Raw genomic sequence first — 17,886 nt, forward strand, 5'->3', positions numbered from 1 at the left:
AATATGGATTTATGTAAGTTGCAGCCAAAGCAAAGCACGTTGCTTTTTCACTGCAGAAACTGAAGGTCAGTTCGTTCACCTCAGACTGTGCTAGTTCATTGTCATGGTGGGGAAATCGGAGATCAAACCCTCCTCCATGAATATCCATTGACTCTCCTAGAATGGATCCAGCCATTGCAGAACATTCAATGTGCCAGCCTGGACGACCCTATTAAGAAAAAGACATTACTTGACTACCAGCAATTGTCTAAGCAGTTACGGACCTGAAGAAATGGGATACACTGCTACTAAAACAAAAAAACAAAATTCTCAGTGTCAGTTTCATAAAAGTAAACTGTTGCATTTAAAGATCAAACCTGGCATACACATCTGTAATGTTTGATTATCCTGTTTACTGTTCTTTTAAAAATTACATTAATATTTTTGATCACAAGAGAAAAAAAGGAAATAGAACTTACTGCCGATAAAGCTTATTGATAAACAGAGGACAAATGACCAGTAAGAGCCACAAAAAGCCTGCATGCAAACTTCTGTTTAAAAAGTGCAAACAGACTGTTTCACATCCTAAGTTATTAAATAAGTATTAACAACTGAATCTTATGACTGAATACAGTATCTCCATAATTTACACATTGTTAATATGAGGTGAGGCAAAGTACTTGTGTAACTGTGCTATTTAATAAAGTGTAGAAAATCTAAATCCTGATTACCATGTCCTTACCTTTCCCCATGGAGAGTCCCATGAAGGCTCTCCTGGCTTGGAGGATTTCCATAAAGCAAAATCATTTGGAGAACGCTTCTCACGTAAACAATCAGCTGAGATGCTCAGGTCACCTTTCAAAAGAGAAAATGTTAATATACACATTTTACACCAGCATTATTGATTTTTGGCCTTGCTGTACCTCACATGAAGTGAATTTAAAAAAAATAAATAAATTTAAAAAAGACCAAACAAACCCCCAAATCACTGAACCGTCAAAAATCTTCATAATCAAGCCTTGATAATCCTTTGGGACTTTGATTAATGTTTAGTTGACAGGATACTTGACAACTATCAGCTGCACTGCTTTTTAAGTTTTGACATGAGATTCATCTACATTCTCTCAGCAGGCACAATTCCAATATTGCAGTTACAGAAAAATAAATACAGAAAGAAAAAATCCTCTACCCATTGACAAGTAAGATTGCAGTATCAATTCATTCCAAAGTTAGATGGATCCAAATTAGGACTACAATTGTCTTGATATGCAGACACGAAACGATCATAGGATACTTTTTCCACCCCTAATCTCAGCTGCTGCACAGAATGGCTGTTAAATAGCTACATTTACAGTTCTGTTACTGCCACAGATGTGTTATGCATTATGTGCTCTTAGCTTCTTATGATCAATTAGGTGGTACTCTCATTATAACATCTTTAAAACACAAGGAATTTACCATTTCTGCACTACTGCCCAAGACTAAAAGTGGTCAACAATACCACCTACAGCATAAAAATCCAAGACAGATTAAGGCTAAGATTGTCAATGTTAAACTTCTCAGTTAGTTTTGATGTAGAGGTGGAGATACCTGCAATCTCCATTGTTTGGAATATGATACGTTATGCACTTTAAATACAGAAATATTATGCTTTTATTTGCATTAATTGCAACTTTCACATTTTAGTGTTTCTGCTGCTTGTAACAGTCAAAATTACATTATCTGTCCAGGTAACAATAATCATCACAAATGAGTCAAAGCAGCTAACCTGACAAGTAATAACTTGATATCTGCATATTCTTCACTAGTTACATTAATCACTCAGCATCAGTCACTATTTGCAAAAGGACATAATTTAACAAAAGTGATTGGTTACATGGTGGAAATGACATATTTATGTTACCACAAAGACGGTGGTTTACCTATCACCTTTTATTTCACAGAGAAGATTTCAGCTATAATGGTTTGAAAAAAGGAAAAAAAATCATACCCATTTTAAGTGGCATCTCTCAGATATTGCTAGTTTCACCTAGTATGAGTGTCCTGATTTCACCCAGTACAAGTGCTATATTAAAACCCTTTAATATTCTTTTTATACACTTTGTGGATGATTTGCTATTAAAACTGTACAACCTTGGGAGCAGATAACAAATGAGTCTGGTTTATCGAGCGTTTTAAACTAATCCTCTGCTATATCTCTTTTCAAAAAAAATCTATATTTGGATTTAGTTCAACACAATAAAGTTTACAAAGTAAAAACAGTTCTCAGTATTAAAAAGGAACCCACATATTTGTCATTAAATAACCACAGCCTGATGTGGAGAGCTTTTCCTGGAATGTGGAAGACCCAGCTTCAAGTCTTTGTTCCTACACTGAACCAGATGAGCGGCCAAACAACTGGGCTATGGCCAAATGACTGAGCTATTCACAATTCTAACCAAAGGAAAAAACCCACAAACAAACAAACAAAAAACCACCCCAGAAACATCCTAGAATAAATAACATTTCTTGGCATTTTCTAATTAAAAACTTGCAGGGAAGCACTGCCTCAAGCCACAAAACTTCAGCAAAGAAATCTATTGGTAAAGGAAGTGCAGCAGGTAAACAATTCAACTCTGAAAGTAACTGATTCCTATGTCACTGAAATCAATTGAAGAGACCAATACATCATCAGTTTCTTCAGCAACTTAAGGAAATGTTATTTCCCCTTTTTACCTTCACCCTCTTGAAGAGCTTTTTGATCCCCTACAGCTTCAGGAACCAACTTAGCGTACGAGTGTTTTTCACTGGCATCAAACTTCATAGTATCAAAGTATACAGATCCATTGGACACATACCTGAAAAGTTAAAGATCATTATTTAGCTAACTTTCTACCCTAAGTTAACTGATTTTTATCCCCAGAATCACTATCATAAGTTCTCTAGTGAAACCACTCCCAGTATGGTACTGCTCAGTATTGTAAAGATGACTTAGCTGAGCCTAAGTTTTAAGGTCTTACCATAAAGGCTTTGGACAAATCATTGAAAGTCACAATAAAACTGATGACAGGGAAAACAACTAACATCTTTTGTCAAGCTCTTAAGAGGTGAGACGTCACAAGAGAAGAGAAGAGACATCTATGATACCTCTAGGACTTTTAATATTTTGCAATAATATAACATGGATCACATTTGTTTCACAGTCCATTTTGTACTCCTTTGCTTTCCTCATTTTGTCCCACTGCAGCCATAACAGCCCTGGCACAAAGGTAAGTTTCAGGACGACCATGAATGTTGATACTTAAGTGCAAAGAATTTTTAACAGTCCTCCTGCCCTTTTTTTTTAATATATGTTTGAAGGAAGAGCATGCAAGAAAAATTACAGCACTCAGAACCACAGCCTTCATTTATTCACGATCAAAATATACCCATGTAAAAAAATTCAGGCTATTACCAGAAATAGAATGCCAAAATTTCAGATGGAAATCTCTCATGATATCTAGGGACTTCTGGAGCATTAGCTTGATTTCCAAATATAGACAATAGACAATGGCAGAAAAAGAGTTCACAATTGCCATTTCTAAAAATTTATGCTATTTACAACTGATTTCTAGCTATCAACTCAGGTGTCAACTTTTGAAAGCCCTTGCTGAAGGCCAGAAATCAAACACGGTTCAAGTGAATGGGACTTTGACTATTTATTCTAATGAACAAGGATTTCACCCTATAAATTTAATAATCTAACCTCTCTTTGTAGGATGTCATAAAAAATATGGAATAGCACATTTTCACCACGTGAGAAATAGCAGGTCTTTTGCAAAAGAAACTGAAATTTCTTTATTTGATGAAAAACTGCTTCTGGAAGAGATTACTATTGCTCACGAAAACAGAGAAAACAGCTCACAGCTAAGTGCTGAAACCAATCATTCTGGTTTTGATGCAGTATAAGGGCACAACAAAAGCACCCAGTAGCAAACTTACCCATAGCCATTATCCACAATCTTCTTCACAAAATCCACAATTTCTGGCACATATTCACTAACCCGTGTTAAAACATCTGGAGGTAAAACCTATAGATAAAAAGTAGAATTACATATAGATATATATTTACATATATTTATACATGTGTAAATATGCACTAAGTATATATATATGTTATATATTGGTTAAAAATTACTCAAAAGCAAGTGCTAATAAAATCTAACACTCCTATTTCAAGCTTTCTGCTCTGAATCAATGGGCTGTGGTCATTTTTATCTCAGCCTTTAAGGTGACATTAACAACAAACTACTGCAGGAGATGCCAGCTCTTCTGGCAGAACAGGCAATAAGTCCTTCTGATTTGCAGGTAAATAAATAAACCCTCACTGATCTGAACCTTTGCATGTGACACAGCACTTCATCTGTAACAGACAAATGTCTTCTTGATTGTTATCATCACATAACTTCTTAGTGGCTGAAGACTTTCAAGTAGTCAGTCTAAATGCTGAGGTTGGCAGGGATCTCCTGTGCAGCTGAGAGATTCCATCTCAAACTTCTGGATCAGTTTATGATTATTAACCCATGTCACATCAAGGGGAAGGCATGGAGTGCACATATCAAACTTGATCACCAACTAAGTGACTCTGATAACACGCACAACGGATTTAAGATTGCTGGGATGGAAACAGAACAGGTGCTAATTTAACAGCAGCCTACTCATATTAAAGAAAATTCTTGAAAGCTATTAAGGAGCTAAATCGTATTCTAGGTATTATAAGGCACAACACATACACTCTTAGAACAGAAAACAGTTCGTTTACTTACGTTGAGTGCTTCCATATCTTTATGAAATTCCCCTTCCCAGAATTTGGGGAGCTTTGAGAATATGGAATTGTCAGTCACCTGACTGCCAAATTTTGTGTCCAACCAGTCAGACAGCAAATCTTTGGCTTCTTCCAACAGTTTCTATAAAACAATAACAGAAAGTGCAACTGATCAAAGACTTGCCCTGTTTGAATTCTGCAGAAAGATCTTATTCTGAACAGGGGTTTGCTTAAGGAACAAGACTTCTGGAATGAGGCACTTAGTTATGAATACAGAATAATCCATGTTTCTACCACATTTTTATCATATTGCCCTTCATAAATATAGATGAAACAATCAGAGAAAGGAAGATAAACTGATAATTGATATCTGTTTTGATATTAATCCCTTAAATTGGCATCTGGAAGGTATGCTGTAAACATCACCTGGGACCTGCAGTTAGACCACATTATCTGTTCACCCATTGCTATTGGATAATCTAACAGAAGCCCTACTGTCCACATTGCTAAAAAGTGTCTGAAAGACTAATTTGAACATCAGCAAGGAAACATTTTAATCTTATATTAGAGATTACATTTTTTACACTAGGATATAGTGCAGAAGATGTGATTGCTTAGATTTTAGTAGTTCTTAAAATTCTGTTAGGTCAGTATATGATTTTGTAAAGGCACTTGATATTAGAATAGTTGGGCCTTTTAAAAAAACCCCATAATTTAGAGTGAGATTCTTCTCAAGGAGGGAGCACATATTCTGTATTACCCACAGAAATTGTCAGAAATAATCTGAAAGGAAGAAAAGATCAAAATGGAAACCATTTACTAAAAGACACGAGTTGTATTGGCTGACTTGGTTATTGGGACAGAACCAATGCGCAGTAAAGTCAACATGATTACTGTCACTAAATGTAATTGTGGGATGTATTTTCTTCTCTGATCAGAGACAGAAACACTTGTGTAGAAAACTGCCACCAGTACTGGAATGTCAGAAATGCAGGTTCAGTAACCTACACTGAAATTAATTCATCAAGACAAAATAGTCAAAGAGAAGGTCTAAGTACATGAAAGAGAAAAGTCCTCATTGGAAAGGTAAAAAATAACTGAATAATTACCATAGTGTGAGGAGAAAAACAATCCCTAATTGATAAACACAGCATCCAAAAACTCTATAGCTGAATTAAAGAATCAAATTTCCTGTATTGAATGCAAAGTATTGAAAAGCTCACAGCCCCACAATTCCTCTTTGTATGAATAAGAAGTTCCATAACGTTTCAAGGAATTACCACCAGTTAAATATTATTTTTAAACCTCTTAAGAATTATAAGCCAAATATAAAATATAAAACAGAGCTCAAACTTACCTCGTGACATCTGTTGATCTCTTCTGCAGGGAGTTTTGCTTGCACAGCTTCTTGTAGAGGGTCAAAAGCAGCCTTCACTGCATTTTGAATTCTTTCCAACATTTGCTTTTTATCTGGGTCTGTTGTCTCATTTAATTTAACTGAAAAGAGCTACAATTAAAAAAAAAAAATTAGAAAGCCACTTGCAGCATAGTAGCACTATGTTCCATACACAATATCCTAGCCACATAGTACCTTGCTAGTGATGAATAATACATTATGCCACAGAAAAAGCTTTTACATCAATCACTGAAACATCCTCATCAGAAATAAAGGTGTAGTCAAAAGAGTTTAGTTTGCAGCTGAATTCAGTTTTTCAGAAATACTTCAGAATCACTACATCATCATCATCATTACTGTTATTTTCATTTTCTATGCAGCTGATCACCTTACTTACACAGTTTTTATCACAAATCTGCAAAGAATAACCTTTAATGTGAAACAGAGAGAGATTAAATGCAATGCTTAGGTCAGGCAAAGACAGTTGGGCGAAATTTCCACACCTCCTGTTCCAGGCCTGTATTAAATTAATTAGAATGACAATCTCTTTGTGATCTGTAGTTCTAAAAATTACCAGAGAATCACCTTTCCTCACCTTCAGTCCAGAATACACAATTTATTAAATCCCTAAAGCTTTGAAGCCTTTTTGCTCTTTCCAAGGTCATCAGTGGTACAAAAGGGAAACCTCCCAAGCTTTAAAATATTACGGACATTCCACCATTTAAAAACTCTTAAAGTTTGAATTCTATCACACAAACACCCAAATGCTTTTTGAGCAATACATGCACTCACAAATAAATACTAGGAACACAAAAATTTGGCATGCCTTTTAAAGAATTCATCCATTCTAAACCAATGGAAAAATCAAAGTGATGTGCGGTTCAAATGACATTTCTAATTTGTGTGGTACCAGGTCAATACAATAACTGAAACAAGCAGAAAGAGGTAGCAAAGCATGAGGCAATTTCAGATGCTTTGCTACATTATTGAGTGAGAACCTTAGAGATTACATAGCAAGGATTAAATATCATGCCCACCTCTGAGGCAGTTCTAACATCTTCAAGTAGCTGATCTGGTGTTGATTTGTTCTCTCTATACCGCTCAAAAAGGTAATTTTGTCTTGCTCTCTTGATGATCTACAAAGTAGAAATATGAAAATATTTTTGTGAAGTGACACATAGTGATACATAGTGCAAATAAAATCTATTACATACCAAAGGCATTTCAGAATCCCTATAAATTTAACAAGCTCCAAGATTTACATGCAGTAATACAGATTAAACACACCATACAGTTACCTCAACAGAGTCAAATAATTATCTCAACAATAGGGAAATAAAATAAATTATCTTTCTAAAATACTTAGTCTTCATTATTTATGACAACAGTCATTTATATATGAGAATATAGGGTTTGCTACCATAGGAATGCTACAAAACTGGGAAAATCAATGCCTTCTTGTACAAAATGTATGTCTAAGTTAATAAGTGTAAGGTTTATCTTGGCTTATCAAGTGCAACTACATGTGACTCTCTGACTTCCATGCTCAAAGTACAGTATTTTAGATTGCAATTTAACAAAAAACATTACCTTATCATCAATATCTGTAATATTCATACAATAGAAAATGTCATATTTAAAATAATCCCTCAAGATTCTTCTCAGGATATCAAATGAGATGTATGACCTAAAAACATGAAAGATATAAGGATGTTTTTAATGAACACCTCCAGTGTATTCTATTCTATGCACAAACCACTTTGATCTCAATCATTTTACAGCAGTTGTAATTCGCCCACATCTACTAGTAAGTTTTTAATCACACAGTGGTATAATTTTATAACATGCTTTTAATCTTAAATCTCAAGCATCAGGTTTAAAAAAACATATTTTCTAGTAATACACTCATCTAAATAAAGTACTCTTTTCTATTAATCTTTCATTTCCAATAGGCACTGTTATTACCTATATCATGATAAGGAACTGCAGTACCTGGCATGTCCCATGTGAGAAGCATCATAAACTGTTGGACCACAGCAATACCACAAGACCTTTTTTCCATTCTGAGGCTGAAATATTTCCTTAATTGAAAGAGAAGATAAAGTGATCAGAAGAAACTGAAGACACGATCTCAGGCCAGTAATAATACACTTGGAGATTGGAACATGAAAACATGGATTATAATTCAAACAAATTTTTACCATAAATTGAGATCACCACTAGCTTTATTTTGTAAGAGAGATAACAGGATGTGGCTGCTTATGTCATCTGCACTCTTATGAATCCAGATATCAGGTTACAAAGATCTGGACGAGGCAGGGCATTATTCAAGCTGCAATTGCAAAGCTTCTCTTTTGCACTTAAAAAGGTTACACAGTATAATCAGTTCACAGGTATTTGGATACTACATCCCATGTAACATTAATATTTTTAATATCTCCTGTTTCCCAAAGGACTTTCAAACAAAACCACAAGAAGTTTTACCAGTTTATATAACAACTATATAATTGGCAAGACTTTTTTTACACAGACAACATCCAATGAAAGAAACTGTGATTTTATTCTGCTCACACTGTCTGCATTTACGTGTATTACAATTGAAAGGCAGGCTATTTTGCATGACAACTTGCAATTGGGAACTATATATTATGCAATATACACATACAGACACAGACTTATAGTGTATGTACACTTAGTGTGTGCATTATAACACCTGCCCATCAAAAACACTTGACTGATACAGCATTTCTGGCACATGCTTTTTATCATTCCACAAAATACAACCCAGAGACCTGACTATCAAGAGAGCAAACGCTTCAGAAACAAACGTTTGATGACTGCTCTAGTTGTATTTCTATGGAAATCTCCACTTCTCTTTCATTTACACACCTTACTGCGAGTCAGGCTGTTGTAGAGGCAGAGCTTAGAATGTTTTGTCCCTTCAGGGGGAGACCAGGGGGGCTGCACACGTTTGCCTTTACCTAGGAGAAAAAATAGTTTAAAGAAAACTGAAAAGACATTTTCCACAAACATACTTGCAATATAACATTTTCTTCTTATCACATCTTTAAGTTATTTCGAAAGAAAAAAACTCCACATATAAATAGACAAAGCAGCTTCAATTCTAGTAATCCAGCTACTTCTGTTAGTCTCCTACAAAGCCACCAAAACCAAAGTAAATTATTTCAATCTCTTTTATTTTCTACTCTCTAAGTTGCAATTCCTCACAGTTTTTAATCCCAATAACAGCAAGGAAGAGGGTATAAAAGTAAGAGCATGCAATTCGGTTAAATCATTACCAAGAGTTTTCAAATTCAATGAATTATTAATGAAGTGTTATGGCAGTCCTGGGCTTTCTGCAATGCCACTGATTTTACTGTGATGGTGTATCACAGATCTCATACAGAATTTGCAAAAAAAATCTCCAGAGACCAGAGGTGGTCTCTAGAGCCAATATTGACAGAGTATGTGTACTCAGGGTAAGAGAGAGGGGACATGGAAAGGCTTTTTATCATACAGTGCTGCTATGTACACAAGGCATTTTTGAACACACTCATTTAACACAAATATGCTCCAGTTCAGCAAGAGGCTACATTTTGCCATTAAAGAGAGTTGATAAAGCCCAGAGTAATATTAGTGACAATATTCTTGTTTTTGTTTTCTCTTAAATTTGTAAGAAGTAAGAGAGTTGTTAAACTCAAGGGGTTTTTTTCAAAGTTGCAGTTTGCTATGCATAGGGCTGTTTACAGCTGTAATGATGTTAAACTAATTATTGCATTAACAAGGAAGGAAAGCAAACCAAAAAATTCAAAAATACAGCAAGTTTGCCAGCTTAATACACACAGCACTGTCTTTAGGAATTCTCATGGTATGCATTTTAACTGCAATTAAAATATTATACGAACTATTTGTTTTGACAACAAAATTGCCTTTCTGATCCTGTGTCTCAGGGTGCTCTTCATTAAATCTGTTTCTCCCAATATCTTCATATGCATATTTTGGCTGAAAACCTTCAAGTAATGTAAACATTCATGGTATAAAAAATTTAATCTCTTTTAATCTTCACGTTATGAATCCATGGAAATATGTGTTGATTCTAAACATTTCATTGCATTAGGTATTCCTGAACAGAATACCTCAAGAGCAGTGTATCCATAACACAGATCATACACCAAGGGATGGATTTGTTTACTCTGATTTACAAAGATTACACTGGCATGCTTAATTGTGGCCAACGCTTCCCTCGGGGGAAAAAAGCCTCTGTGGGTTAGTCTAATAAAAGATAAATCTGTAAAGCCTTCTTTACTAACAACCACACAAACGTTAGAAAAAACCCAGATACTGCAGCCTAATGTTCCCAGCTTGTGAGTTAGGTGTCACGTTATATGCACTACAGAGACACCCAGGGCAAAGTATACTGGTTAGTCTGTTCAAATACACCTCTGCCAGCTACAGCCTGTCCCCTGGTTGAACTGAAGTTCATTTGCTCTAGTCCACCCTGGGGCTCTCTGGTACACCCAAAAAACCCCCACTAATAAAGTATTCAAGGTCTAGTAATCATGGCAGATTCATGTGTTATTTTCACAGTGAACACTGCAGAACCCCATTCCAGGACTCCTGATACATGTGCACAAATCAGGAAGATAAAAAGACATAACCCTTTGGAAAGAGAGACTTAATATTAAAGATTTCATAGGCAGGAAAAGGGTAACCTTTTCTCATACTGCTCTACCCTGATCCATGAAAGTCTACAAACTGTAGTTAGTGGCATAAATCTGCTATCAGAGCCAGGGGTGCAGCTGAGGTCCCTTCTCTGCTGAAAGAAAATCAATAACCAGCACAAACACTTGCAGGTACACACACACACACACAAAATCTACTCACAGCAGTCTGATTTTAACTGCTGGTCTGCTAGGAATTGAGAACACACATGATGAGAGGTTGTGAGAAGATGGCATTGAAGTAATATTAGTCAACAACCAGCAGCAAAAATGACAGACATTGTGCATTCATTTGTAGGTATTGCAAGCACTATACAACAGCTCTGTGTTATTATTATTATTATTTCATGACTCCTTGAGCAAGGATCTCACTATAAAGCAATTAAATTAGACTAGCTCATTGGGAAACAACTCAGGACAGTGATGCAGCTCCCAAAAATGCCTGCACCCATGCTTACATGATGACCTAGATTAACCAGTTAGTATTTCCTCAAATCATCAGCAATGCCTAAATTACCAGGGTTAAAAAAGAATCCCAGACATCCTTTTTGAAATTCAGTGTTAATAACATTTGTAAGAGGAAGCATTTAGTTTATTTTACTGTGAATTTGTCTATCATACAACTAATATTTAGTTACCCTTGCAAGGAAAAAGGTGGACTGAGCAAATCCTGATATTTTAAGGAACAAGCCCAAACTCACATATTCTTTTACAACCCACAAGCTAGCTAGCTTTTTAAAGAAAGTATCCATAATCAAATTCTGTACACTGAGGAATTTTAAAATAAAAAAAAATAATTTGGAAACAGCTTTAACATTCAAATAGGTCAGTCTCTATCAATTACACAGTATTTGTATGCAAGAAGGTTGTTATGACTTTGAATACAAGTTGATACTGTAAATTTTAAGGTGTGCAAGAAAGTACAAAAGGGAACTTCTAAGAATTCTCAGCAGTAAAAACCAATACAACGTCAGCTAGTCTATAACCTGCCCACCGGTTTTATATTACTCACTTGTTTGAAGTTTACAAGGCTCATTTTTTTCACTGCTGCCATCATAGATTGCTTCTATGTGTCTGTACCACCGGACAACATGGATATACTGGTCCACAGGTGGCCCCGAAAACTTTCTGAACACCTCCACATCTGCATGTGAAAATGTGAACCCCTGGATATAACTACGAGTGCTCAGGTACTCGTTCAAAGCCTTCACCCTGGCTTCCTCTTCACTAATGCTCAGAATAAAACTGTAGCTGGAAGCTGTAAAGAGAGGCACAGGACATTTGGTCAGCATTAAAAGAAGGAGATCCCATGACCAAAATATATCCTTATAGTATACATCTCCCCCTGCAAATTAGCTCTGGCAACTGACAAGAAATTTGAGAAAAATATGTATTTCCTATTAACAGGATGATGCTCACACTGTTTTAAGTTTTTTGAAGACATCATTACAAGGAGTAGTAAGGGCAAAAGCACAAGTCCTTTCCACGAAGAAATATAATCTACTGAAACTGGAGACAACTCTTCACATGAGGGAACCTAACCAGCCCCTCTTTTTCACGCTGCTAAGACACTCATCCAGCAAATATTTAAATACAATTAATTTTATACACTGAGGTTAGGCTGTGAATATGTCTACTGAACTTGAGCATATCCTTGAATCTTTGTAGGACTGTCGCCCACATGCAGGCTCCCAGCACAATGCTTGGTTACTCCTATTTGCTCTAGAAACCCAAAAGTTCAGCTGTTGCTGTATATTCCCATACTTCTCCTATACCACTTTCTCTCCTCAGCCTATGAATTATATTTCAAATGAGTAAGATCTACACAAACAAACAGAAAGGATATTAGATTCTGCTCCTCTCTCACAATTTTTTAATTACATGATCTCTTTGGAATACAAGCAAAGCAGGTTCAGTTGTGTCTCATCTTTACAAATGCAGGGACACAGAGGAAGCAGCAAAAAGGCTCTCTGAGTTGGTGGGGATGCTGACAGTAAGAGCAAGCCCTGTGCAAGGCAGTGGGTACAAAGCACTTGGAGGTTATGGCACTGGGACTAGCCACTCCCTTTAGGTAAACGCAGCATTTCTATTTTCCTACAATGATTCAATGTTCTGTTCATGTTCAAAGTACTGTATAAACACTAAGCCAATATCCTGCTTAGGTAGTGAGCCAAGAAGGTAATTTAAGTCAAGGACATAGGGCAGTAAAGTGAGAGAGGCAGCGTGAGAGCACCTGTCCCTGCTCCCAAACCACGACAGAGATCATGGCCAGAAGTGTTGCTTCTCACACTGAAATGAACATCTGCACAAGCAGTTCCTAAAGCACTGGAGGTACTCACAGACCAACGCTCTTGGAAGGGCAAGAATGGAAGGAGACAGGGAAGTGATGGCTATGAAAGGATGTGAGGAACTGTACAATTGAAAAGTTTTTCCAAATATCATCAGTTAAGGCTTTATGAGCAACTTATTTTCTATATGGAAATCAATTATTAAAATATCCAACAGCAAGTCAGAATGACATGGAAATGGCAGCTAGATACCAAGCATGTTTTTGTTTGACTCTTTTGGGTATAAATGATATAAGATAGCACATAAGAACTAATAAAAAAGATCAATGATTTTAAAAAACAATTTAAAAAACAGAAGTTCACAAAAGATTCATATACAAAAGCAAAGACAAACTCATGTAAAATCTCTCTGAAGGCCTACCCATATAACTGTTCAGTATAAATAAAGAATAACAAGGAAATAATGGTTCATAACTAGACCTTATGGGTTTGTCTTACCCAGCTGAATGGGATTCAGTTTCAGCTCACATAGTTCATTTTACTATAAACTTTTTACGCTCCTAAGTATTTACTGATGTTTATCATCACAGAACTTCACATGTTTATACACATGAAATAGTTTGAAATAGTTGTGTTCATTAACTCTGGAAACCTAAGACATAAGTCTTCCTTGAATGTGAATTTTGTATACATGAATCATATGAGGGAGAATGCCAAAAAAAAAGTATTACAAGAATGATCTGTGTAGAAATGAAACTATATCTCAAAGAAAAGATCTTGAAAGATCTATTGCAAGGAAATCAACACTCAATTTGCAAAATATGATTAGGGTTATTATGACCATTATTCACACACCAGGCTGCTAATGGGAGGTAAGTCAGTGAATACGAAACAATGTAAGCACTTTCCAACCACATCTGCAAACCAATCTAAAAGGGAAGTTGCACAAACTTACACACAAATCCAACAAATATGACAGAACTCATACAAACCAATTTTGGCAAGGAGAGATGGCAAATACTGCCTGTGAGTATCAGTACCAGCTCAGCTCTGACAAATCAAAATTATTTTAAGCAATCTTGGCACACACATTAATACTTGAAATTATGAAGTTTGGCCTGTGTCTGGCTGCAAGAGCAACAGCAGGCTTGAAAGCCTAATACATCAGATACTCATGTAGCCCAGGGGACCTAACAGGAGGACATCTTTATGCTGAAACTGATCCCTGACTCAAATTCAGCCCAAACTCACAGCCCTGACTGGGCACCACACCACGTGCAGCACAGCAAGAACACAGCTGAGCAGCTGTTGGCAGGGTTTCCTCAGAGTGCAGCAGTAGCTGAGCCACAGCAGTCTCGAGCTCCCAGCAGGCTCACTGTACCAATCTGAGTGTCCTACATTCATTTCACAGGCTGTGCTGAGCTCCAAACTTTATTTTCTAGACCCACAGCTACTTTTCAGAACATGACAACTTGAAGCTATGACAAATGTGCTCTGCTCTCTGCTGCAGCCAGTTGCAGATACAGGCAAAGTTGCTGTGCTTGAGAGAGTGCTGAGTGATGTCCCATCACTGGAAGTGTTCAAGGTCAGACTGGATGGAGCTCTGAACAACCTGGTTTACTGAAAGGTGTCCTTGCCCACAGGAGGGGAATAGAACAAGATGATCTTTAAGGTCCTTTCCAACCCAGGCCATTCTATGATTCTACCATCAGTGCAATTCTGAAATACCTCTGAGCATCCTATTTCAGCACATGCAGGAAAAAATCATTCTCACTTTTGGCATTCTTGTGAGTAGCTCCAAACTGGACTGAACTCACAAAACAAAAGCTTTTCTCATGAAGAACAGGGTACTCTCCTGGAAAGAAAGAATGACTGTGGTAACAGTGTTTTTTGGATGGCAATATAGCAGTGGACCACTTCTTTTCAAGCAAAAGAAATTAGTAAAAACTACTTTTACATAAAAGCCTATTCTGATTTAATTGATATCACTGCTAATACAAGAATAGTAAATCTACAAAATCTTGTTTTTCTGTGACCATTCTGTACCCTCAGTTCCTCCTTCAGCGTCTTGCACTGCCTTTAATTCCTCACACACTCCCACTGATGTATTTCCTGGTACCTCCTAAGCGCTGCATCCCCTCTTCCCATATACTTCAGTATCCCCATCCTCCTGTACAGCTCCAACCCATCTTTGCTCAGTCTGTTAGCCAACTGTGTGCAAGAGGCAGTCCACTGTTAAACGCAATTAGTAAAAATCGATGGATTCAAAAAGTATTGAGGGAGAAGGGCCAACGGATATATGTACATCTGACTTGTTTTCCCTGTTGCTTTAGGAAAACAGGCTAAGAAATCACCTTTCTCTCTGACTGTAATTTTTTTCCACTCCCACTAAAGAAAAACTACAGTTGTTATTGCTCCATTGCATTAAGAAGTGTTTTCTTGACAGCAGAAACATGGGAGTATTACAGAGCTGTTGCATAACACTGAGTTTTAACTCATGTGAATGGAATGATCCATAGATATCAAATCATATCAACAGCTACTCCATTCAGGAAATAAGCACAGAGAACAAGTATTGGAGAGGTAGCAAAATAACCTTGAAAAATCATAAGAATTAATGTTAACAATAAAACATTACAAAGTTGTTTCCAAAAAACTTCCACTGTAGATATTAACTAATGCAGTTCTCATAAAATAGCTGCTGGTGTACAATCTCTTTGGGGGATATAATTGCACACATTCTTCTTTCCATGCATGGAGTGTACTAAAGGACACTGGGAATTTGTCTGCAAGACCACAGCAACACACAGACTCAAAGGCATAGGACTGCTTCTCCATTTTATTTGCACATAAAATACCTTCTGAAGTTTAATCAAGACATATAGACCATACAATATCAATTGTCATGGAAAATTTTCACTTTTATTAATTAGAAAATGAAAATTTCTGTTCCTTGAAGGTGTTGACAGCAAAGTAAACACCGAAAAACCACAAAGGAGGCAGTAAACTAGCTAGTTTAGGTAATTTCTCTTCCAACAAATTTAAAACAACACAGAAAAGACAAGTCTCATTATTAAGATGTCTCCAAATTGGCCATTTATTATTCTAGCTGGCCACTCTGGTGCCTTCGGAAGGAATTCCAATTATTTGCTCAGCCAAGATGAATTATCCTTTTCCATAAACATTTCAGAACCACCAAACCAGTGCAGTGACTTCATCTACGCCAGACACAGCACAGATAGACAGAGGGACAAAGGACTTATCAAGACTCACACATGAGATTCAAGAGGCTTTGGGCTGAGCAGAGATTTTTAAGACTGGGGTATCCCACATGGAGGAAGAGCTTGTCAGTCCCAGGCACTTGAGCCCCGTCAGTTTCACTTCCACTTTTCCTGAACTGAAACTAAATGTAACAATTGCAGGTAAAAAAAAAAAAAAGAAAGAAGAAAAAGCTATTTGCCAAATTATAAACTCAATTAAAAAGTTTCTTAAAGGGCACCTGAACTGAGCCTTTGGTGGTTTTGGTTTTTTTCCTCCTAAGATACTGAAAACACTTCTAAAAAAGGCAATCCCTTGAAAACATATGTCACTTTAGTGGGAATGTTACTTTTGATGAACAGAGGGCAAAGTAACTTCCAGCAGCAAAGAAAAAGGAGCAAAATCTTTGAATTTACAGTTCCTTAACTGGAATGACAGAAATTTCCAACCCTTTACACACCATAATGGTATTTCATACTTGCATGACTGGTATTCCAAGTTTCTATTTGCTACGGTAGTGCCAAAAATTACAGGACTACCCGAGCCCTCCTTCCATATGGAAGAGAGCAGTACAACCCGTCATTAAACCATGACCAAAGAAAATATCCGGAAAAGTTAAGAAGTTCAGACACGAGTTCAAGGGAGAACAGTGATGACTTGGAAAGACAGCGAGGGAGACACAGGGGCAGGTGAAAGAGAAGAGAGGACGCGGCGATAGGCGCACAGCCCGAGCGGTCTGGCAGCCACGAAATACCTCTCGGAACCCATCGAGCTGCAGAACAGCTGTTTCCAACCCTCAGTGCCGAGAAGCTCCGAGGTTTTTTTCCACAAATCACTGCGTGTCAGCATTAACCTTTACGTTCGTGGCGAGGCACGATACGAGCCGCATCCCACGGGCACCCACGGGATGGGCGCGGAGGCACCTCGGGGGGCTGCGGCGGTGGGGTCCCCACGAACGCGCCCTGCAGGGTCCGGGGGGGACCCCGCCACGGCAGGCACCAAGGGATGCAGATCTCAAGGGACGCGTGAAGGAGGCGACCACGGCGACGCCCCACCGCCCCCATCTCCCACCTGACACCGTGACAGCGGCGGGGCCGCGACACCGACCGCCGCCGGGCCGTGACAACCCCGGCGGACCCCCCGCCTGGCCCCGCCGGGGCTCCGCGGCGCCGGTCGCCGACCTACCGTGCTCGGCGGCGGCCGCTGCTGCCATCCTGGTGCCTCGTCCTGCCCTCGCTCCCGAGCTGATGCAACAGCGCGTCCGGAAGCCTCGCCCCGCCCGCCCTACGCTACTTCCGACGGGAGCCCCGCGTCACCGGGGCAACCGGGAGCACCGCCCGCCCTCCCGCCGCATCGCCCGCCCCGGGCACCCGCGGCATCCGTCGGCTTGGAAAAGACCTCTCAGGTCACCGAGTCCAACCCACGACCGAACACCACCGTGCCAACTAGAGCATGGCAATG

The 17,886-nt window shown here is 38.1% G+C and overlaps 1 protein-coding gene across 2 annotated transcripts in view; it reads right to left on the reverse strand.

Moving 5' to 3' along the window:
- CARS1 (cysteinyl-tRNA synthetase 1) overlaps nucleotides 1-17,726 on the reverse strand; it is a 33,850-nt gene extending 16,124 nt beyond the window's left edge. The window contains exons 1-12 of one of the 2 annotated variants that reach the window (XM_051804010.1): nucleotides 17,611-17,726; nucleotides 11,892-12,137; nucleotides 9,048-9,139; nucleotides 8,151-8,239; nucleotides 7,749-7,845; nucleotides 7,196-7,294; nucleotides 6,120-6,269; nucleotides 4,764-4,904; nucleotides 3,940-4,028; nucleotides 2,695-2,816; nucleotides 722-834; nucleotides 80-208 (exon numbers count right to left, since the gene is read on the reverse strand). In XM_051804010.1, the coding sequence (XP_051659970.1) occupies nucleotides 80-208; nucleotides 722-834; nucleotides 2,695-2,816; nucleotides 3,940-4,028; nucleotides 4,764-4,904; nucleotides 6,120-6,269; nucleotides 7,196-7,294; nucleotides 7,749-7,845; nucleotides 8,151-8,239; nucleotides 9,048-9,139; nucleotides 11,892-12,137; nucleotides 17,611-17,638 (1,395 nt within the window). In that variant the 5' untranslated portion in view covers nucleotides 17,639-17,726. The remainder of the gene's footprint in view (nucleotides 1-79; nucleotides 209-721; nucleotides 835-2,694; nucleotides 2,817-3,939; nucleotides 4,029-4,763; nucleotides 4,905-6,119; nucleotides 6,270-7,195; nucleotides 7,295-7,748; nucleotides 7,846-8,150; nucleotides 8,240-9,047; nucleotides 9,140-11,891; nucleotides 12,138-17,610) is intronic. The other variant, XM_051804011.1, reaches the window with a different exon arrangement.
- Between the last annotated feature and the right edge of the window lie 160 nt (nucleotides 17,727-17,886).

Source organism: Manacus candei, unplaced genomic scaffold (genome assembly GCF_025592945.1).
Source record: "Manacus candei isolate 608988 ecotype Guabito, Panama unplaced genomic scaffold, ASM2559294v1 h1tg000060l, whole genome shotgun sequence".
NCBI lineage: Eukaryota > Metazoa > Chordata > Aves > Passeriformes > Pipridae > Manacus > Manacus candei.